Below are 7,390 nucleotides of genomic sequence, written 5' to 3'. Positions count from 1 at the left end.
CAAGCGTCGTAGACGAAGTAGTCGAACACGCAAAGTAGAACACGCAAAGTAGATGGACACAGAGAAACATGATGAGGACTAGCTTTATTAATCAATAATCAAGTGTTACAATGATGACTCCTCGTCGTTTTATATAGAGGTAGGGGGTCAAGGGAAGTACCCACTTAACCTAAAACGTGGAACCCGGAGGGGCCAGCCCGTGCGATACACCCCTTTGTGTGGCCCGATTTCCCAACACAAATCATGGCATGAGATGAGGAATATAGCTCAACCATATCACAACCGTGTCATGGTACACAACAGAAACGCACGCCACGTTGTTTATCATATCACCCCACGTTCTTCTAGCTGAGCGGCGACAGCTCCACAAGCACCCACCTCGTCATCCCACATCGCCCGCTTCTGCACCTCCGCCTCCCGTGAACGTGAACAAGGCCATGGACGGCAGTTTGAGCTAGGACTCTGTCCATCTCCTCCGGGGATGGCCGCCTGAAAAACTGTGTCTTCCTGCTCCGTGCCATTGGCCGTGTACGAGATGGAGCTAAGGGCGCAGGAGGCCGCTGCCCACCCGTTCCCGTCACCAAGACCAAGGTCGACGGCCGCGTCGGCTTCTCCCCGCGAGCTCGACGAGCTCATGGCCGGCCGACGCCTCCCCTCCAGCGGCGAGATGTGCCAGCCTCCCGACGGACGGCCGCACCTTCCCCAACCTCGTCGTTATAACACACGAGGAATGACGAGCGGGAGGCCCGGGCAAGAGGATGAGGAAGGCGACGTGGACGAGGTAAGCGTCGACGAAGCTCTCCTGCCGATCCCTAGGAGGAGCCAGGACTGCAAGGAGCTAGGAGAGGTGAGCTTAGCGGTGGGCGCCGAGGTGAAGCGGCAGCTGTGGCTCGCCGGCCCGCTCATCGTCGGCAGCCTGATGCAGAACCTGATCCAGACCATCTCCGTCATGTTCGTCGGGCACCTCGGCGAGCTGCCCCTCGCCGGCGCGTCCATGGCCACCTCTTTCGCCACCGTCACCGGATTCAGCTTGCTGGTAAGTAGCATTTTGCTAGCTAGCTTGGCGCTTCATGTTTTCCACATCATGAATTTGTGCAAAGATGGTAGGAATATGAGTCACGTATACTATAAATTACTCCCTCATCAGTGTAAAAAAAAGTCTTACGTTATGGGATGAAGGGAGTAATACTCTATTCCTACGACCCACGTAAAGCTACGAAAGATTTCTACGTAACCTTCCTAAATCCTTCTCTACCCCCCCTGATTTTCGGGGGGTGGGGCCTCATCCTCCCTCTTCCCCAACGATGATTATCCACGTTGCTAATCATGTAAAGTATGTAACTTCTGCTACGTAGGTGTAGCATTACCGCTATTCCTAAGTTGCCTAAACATGTTTCTCTATCTCAGTTAGCTTTTGAAGCTTTGGATCCACATCCAACCACCCTTTTAAACCTTTAATAATGGAGTAAAAGTTGCACTGATTAATACTTTGCAATAACACTTTCGAAGCTGCATGCGAGTATGAACTTTTCTCTAAAAAACTTAGCAATGTGGAATGTTAGGTGGCGAAGGTTTTCAGAAGCGAGAACTACTCAGTCTTTTATTGTTCTTAACTCGTCCTTTTACGACCAAGAATAGCCACCTATGAAGATGTGTATATGTGCCCATATGAGATATGCATGGTGTTTCTGATACGTGAATTGCTATATATAACTCGCACTCCTGAAAATTTGTGAAATTTTAGTCGTTTTTTGTTCATTGATGTTTCGATGTGTGAAATTTCAGCCACTCTTTTAGGTTCATACTTTTGTTTCCTATAAGTTTCCTTTCTTTTGTGAATGCACATTGATTATACGTGCAATTACTTCAACTGCATTTTAATGTGTCCAGACACAAAAGAGTCTAAAACATGAGAAATTTTCGGGCACCATTACGTAATGTGTCCAGGTAGTTACTTTTGATGATGCATATGACTATCTGAGCCCAGCCAATGGTACATTCATCACCGGTTATGCTCCCTCGCGCCCTGGGTATCCTTCTATTTTTGTCACCATTACCTGTCGCCTATGCCATCACAAACCCGTCAGTTATCTCCATGTGCAATTGCGCCACCATCCAAATCCTCTTACATAAATATCATTTTTTTTCAAATATGTTTATCTTTACACTTTAACCATATATAAGTGGCTTGTTTTTAAAAGGATAACTCAACTTTCTGACTGTTGCTTATTTTGTCAAGATTTGTGTTGTCCTTTTCTTTTTCCTTGTGTTGTTTTCATGTCTTCTTTGATTAATTTTTCGACTTGCCCCTTTTCGGGGTCAATATTATCTTATTTGGCTTTAATCCCATCACCTTTTGACTCTTATTTTTTCTGTTTTTATGCATTTTTCTTTTGTTTTTTTCTTGTTTAGTCAGGTTTTCTTTTTGTATTTATGGGTTTGTATGGGATTTTGTGTGAGTGTAAAAGTATATACGCAAGTAATATACAATATGTGTGTAAATTATACTTAATTGTTAAAAATTGCACTATGCTTATTCTTTGCATATTAAAAAAAATGCAATTTCAAAGCAAAGTTATGTGTAAGCTTTTTAAAGTTGTTTTTTCATTCCCTTTCTTTTAAAGGGGCATACCAATGCCACTAATTCATTCTTTCATAGAAAACTTATTTTTTTATTTTATTTTTTCTTGAAGGATAATATCAATGCCACTAATTCATTTCTAATTAGAACTTTTTTTTTGAAAATTTCACTATTATATGCTTACTCTTGCATAGTATAAAAAATGCAATTTTTGTATAAATTGTGTGCAAATTTTGCTGCTATTTGTTTCTTTTTTATGTTCTTTCTTCTTAAAGGGTAATGCAAATGCTACCAATATATTCTTAGTTAGAAAACATGAATTTTATTTTTGTGTGTCCAAGTACACACACAAGTACTATACAATATGTGTGTACATTATACTAGAGCGTGAAAATTGCACTGTTATATGAGTATTCTTTGCATATAACAAAAATTATATTTTTAGTGTGTGCAATTTTTCCTTTCATTTTTCTTCTTCTTAAACGGTATACCAATGTCACTTATTCATTCTTTCTTAGAGAACTTTATTATTTTGATTTTATTTTACTTTTTATTTCATTTTCTTTCTTCTTTAATGGCAATACCAATGCCACTAATTTGTTCCTTCTTAGATTTATTTTTGCCAAAACTACACTATTAGATGATTATATTCTTGCATATTATGAAGAACACAATTTCTGTGTAAATTGTGTGCAATTTTTTTATTATTTTTTTGTTTGTTTTGTCATTTTCTTTCTTCTTAAAGTGTAATACCAATGACACTAATTCATTCTTTATTAGAAAACATCATTTTTGTTTTCCATTAATATTTATTTATTCATTTTTGTTTTCACCGAAATTCTAAATTCAGTCCCCTGACCCCTAGCCAGTCCCTTGTGTTTACTGTCAAACTTCCGGTTTCATAAATGACATTATTCTTCCTCCCATTTCCCCTTGATCAGACAGGCATGTCCAATGCTCTGGACACTCTATGTGGCCAAGCATTTGGCGCCGGCCAATACCACCTCCTTGGCATATACAAGCAACGCGCCATGCTGCTACTCACAGTCGTAAGCATCCCTGTCGCCATCATGTGGTTCTACACTGGTCAGATCATGCTCCTGTTCGGCCAAGACCCCGAGATCGCCATGGAGGCAGGCATGTACGCCCGGTGGATGATCCCCGGCCTCTTCGGCTATGGACTACTGCAGTGCCACGTTCGTTTCTTGCAGTCGCAAAACACCGTGCTCCCGGTCATGGTGAGCGCCGGCGCGGCCGCTCTGTTCCATCTGCTCGCCTGCTGGCTGCTCGTGCACGTTGCCGGGATGGGCAGCAAGGGCGCGGCTCTGAGCACCGCCGTCTCCTACTGGGTCTACGTGATCTTACTGGCCATGTACGTGAGGGTGTCGAGCTCTTGTAAGCAGACGTGGAACGGGTTCTCCATGCAAGCCTTCCATGGGGCGCACGACTTTCTCAGGCTCGCCGTGCCGTCTGCTCTCATGCTTTGGTGAGTGACATTTGGAGTTCTTAACTAGACGTCGCAAACTCGCGATCATCGGTCGGGTCTTGATGTTCGCATGTCATGGCAGCTTGGAATGGTGGTCGTTCGAAATCCTCGTGCTGCTTTCAGGACTTCTTCCAAATCCTAAGCTGGAAACATCCGTCCTATCAATCACGTAAGATTACAGTCCCATCGCCGAGTTTCTTGCTGTGTCGATTTGCTTCGTGTCTTCACGTACATTTGTGTCTTGCGACAGACTCAACACGGCTAACTGTCTCTTCATGATTCCCTACGGCCTCGGCGCTGCCATAAGGTAAGTAAATATATACCCACTTCAGTTTATGTAGTTTATATTAAAATATCTGAAACATCTTATATTTGTGAACGGAGGAAGTATCACTGAAGCAAAATGTCAATGTCCCTTCATGTTACTATTCGTGCATGGTGTTTTGCATGAAATATAAGATCGTGCTTCGTGCAGCACCCGTGTCTCGAACGAGCTCGGGGCGGGGCGGCCACGGGCAGCCCGCCTCGCCGTGCACGTCGTCATGTTCTTGGCCATCTCGGAAGGAACCGTCATGGCTGCGGTCGTGGTCCGTGTGCGCTACATCTGGGGCCACGCTTACAGCAGCGAGGAGGAGGTCGTGTCATACGTTGCCAGGATGCTGCTGGTGATCTTGGTGGTCAACTTTTTCGACGGGATTCAGTGTGTTCTCTCAGGTACATTGCCCTACGTGGATCTGCTCCTCGATCAGTTGCTAGCTATACACGGCCGGTTGACATGGCCGGGAGGGACAAAACACATGTGCATGTATATAACGCTATATCAGTCTGTATATAGGTGTTGCTAGAGGCTGTGGGTGGCAGAAGATGTGTGCCTTCATCAACCTTGGGGCATTCTACGTTGTCGGCGTGCCGGCGGCCTACCTCATAGCCTTCGTGTTGCGCGTCGGCGGGATGGTGCTTTCCCTTTGCATCTATTCGTTTGGTTTTGTCTAACCTTTTACCTTGGATGCCATGCTGAGAGCGCGAACCATAATAACGTATGTGCAGGGCCTTTGGATGGGGATCATCTGCGGTGTTCTGGTGCAGGTCATGCTGCTCACGATCATCACACTGTGCACCAATTGGCAGAAGGAGGTAATTAGTTCATGTCGTTTTTTTGTTTCCGCAGATTCGGGTTCATGCGTGTAATGAAGTAATTAGTTCATGGTTGTGTGGACTGAACATGCATGTGACCCATATATAGGCGATGAAGGCGAAGAACAGAGTGTTCAATTCTTCTATTCCGACGGATCGATCTACTCATGACATGAAGATAAGTATGGAGGTCTCGTGCTACTGAAGATAAAAGAGGATGAAGTGAAGAACAAGCATATTCTTTTCTTGCAGCAAAGCTGAGGAAGGGAAATATCTTTGATGAGTTCCTTGGCCCCTGAAAGACACATTAAAACTATCACTGAGGACAGGGCGTTGCTCTATTGGCAAGCCATGCGGGTGTGCACGCTGCCCAACCAGGTTCGAGCCTTGGGCTAGGAGTACGAGTGTTTAGGTTGCTTTCTTCTGTAAAAGTATGCCACAAAGGGCTAGTCCTGGTTGGCCTTATTTTCTAATAAGATGTCTAGTTAGCATGAAAATTACCTAAAAATAATGAGCTATGCGGGGGACAGGAGGAAATACTTACCAATATATATATTACATTCATTTATTGATTTCCAAAATCATTTCTAAATTTATTAAGTAGACGAATTCATGAGTTAGAATACTCATTTGATTATTCATTTATATATATGACATTTCATCAGATTACATGTAGCAAAATAATTAATATATTGTGATTAAGACAGATCTCACATCATAAAGAATTTCGGTGGTGGGCGCCCATGTAGAGATATAAATTATATTCATTTTTTATTTGAATTTGTTTATACATTTATTAACTAGAAGTATTCATGAGATTTAGAGTACCCATTTTAGTATTCATTCATTTATTTTGGTTTGCTATCACACTGAATGTAGTAGAAGCAATAAATATAGTGTTTAAGGTAGGTATCAGATCATGTGGATTTTTTTCGGCGAACGTGCATATGGAGATATATTACACTTATTTGTTGATTTGCAAAGTTGGTTGTACATTTATTCACTAGATGTATTCATGAGAGTTAGGGTACTCATTTGATCATTCATTTATTTATTTGGTTTGCTATTACAATCCTTGTTGCAAAACGAATAAATATACTATGATTAAGGAAGGTCAGACCACAAGGATTTTCTCCGGTGAACGTATATAGAGATATATAGATTACATTTATTTGTTGATTTGTGAAATCTTTTGTACATCTATTCACTAGGTGGGTTCACAAAAGTTAGAGTACTCATTTGATCATTCATTTATTCGTATGATTTGCAATCGTATTCCATGTAGGAAAAGCAATAAATGTAATGCGACTAATATATAGATATGATAAGGATTTTCTCTTGCAGGGGTGTCTATATATAGTCACCATGCACCACACCTACACAACAATACCTAGGTAGGTGCAAAATGCAAACTGCAATGGCGAGTGTTTCAACCTTTATAGCTATGTTTATCATCATGCTCGCAGCCATGTCCTCTGGCATCCTTGTTGCCTATGCTAACACCGAATTCATCTCCCGCACATGCAACAAGACCAACAACACCGCATTGTGCATTGCCGTGCTTACCACAAAGCCACAAAGTGCCCATGCCTCCACCGAACACGACCTCGCCAGAATCGCATTGGAGCTCACCATTGACACCGCCAAACACAACGTCAAGGTCATCAATGACCTAGACAAGAAAAAACAGAGCAAGCCGAAGGCATTTGCACTGGCCATCTGCCTTAAGGCTTACACTGAAGCCACTAGTGCCCTTGAGATTTATGCTGTCTCGAACTTCCAAATGGGGTCGTACCCCAGTACGTTGGCCAATGTTTCATTCGCGATGGGCGCTAGTGATACATGCAAGAAAGCGTTCAAAAGGATCGGCAAGGAATCCCCAGTGTCCTACATAGACCGCGAGATGATAGAGCACTGCAGTGTCGCCAGCAACCTCATCAACCTACTTGTCCGCAAGTGATGACATTGCATTCCTGGCACATAGATGCCTATTGCTAATAACAAGATAATACCCTACTGCTTGTTGCGGGAATTTGTAGCACTATATTTGAGTATTATGGAGTAAGAAATAATAAAATCATAAAATGTATCTTTTTAACCTATGATGACATAATGTGAGAAGCCAGGAAAATTGGTATATTGTATAGTATCTCCATACTGAATTAGCTTCCATTTTCCACTATACTCCA

General features: G+C 42.8%; 1 protein-coding gene across 1 annotated transcript; it reads left to right on the top strand.

The window, feature by feature from the left end:
* Positions 1-281: 281 nt before the first annotated feature.
* On the top strand, positions 282-5,777 carry LOC123068513 (protein DETOXIFICATION 16). The gene is made up of 8 exons (XM_044491096.1): positions 282-1,036; positions 3,523-4,067; positions 4,150-4,236; positions 4,318-4,374; positions 4,543-4,781; positions 4,903-5,021; positions 5,115-5,201; positions 5,311-5,777. The coding sequence occupies exons 1-8, from the start codon at positions 536-538 to the stop codon at positions 5,404-5,406; spliced, it is 1,731 nt and encodes a 576-aa protein (XP_044347031.1). The 5' UTR covers positions 282-535; the 3' UTR covers positions 5,407-5,777.
* Positions 5,778-7,390: the final 1,613 nt, after the last annotated feature.

This window comes from Triticum aestivum, chromosome 3B, assembly GCF_018294505.1.
Source record: "Triticum aestivum cultivar Chinese Spring chromosome 3B, IWGSC CS RefSeq v2.1, whole genome shotgun sequence".
NCBI lineage: Eukaryota > Viridiplantae > Streptophyta > Magnoliopsida > Poales > Poaceae > Triticum > Triticum aestivum.
Note: the sequence above shows the minus strand (reverse complement) of the source record. Positions and strands in the feature narration are given on the sequence as shown.

Bases quoted from the DNA above. Each gene is read 5' to 3' on its own strand.
- LOC123068513 (XM_044491096.1), top strand. From the start codon at position 536: ATGGAGCTAAGGGCGCAGGAGGCCGCTGCCCACCCGTTCCCGTCACCA. The intron at 4,375-4,542 runs GTAAGTAAATAT...TGCTTCGTGCAG, and splicing joins GGCCTCGGCGCTGCCATAAG to CACCCGTGTCTCGAACGAGC. The intron at 5,022-5,114 runs GTGCTTTCCCTT...ACGTATGTGCAG, and splicing joins TGTTGCGCGTCGGCGGGATG to GGCCTTTGGATGGGGATCAT.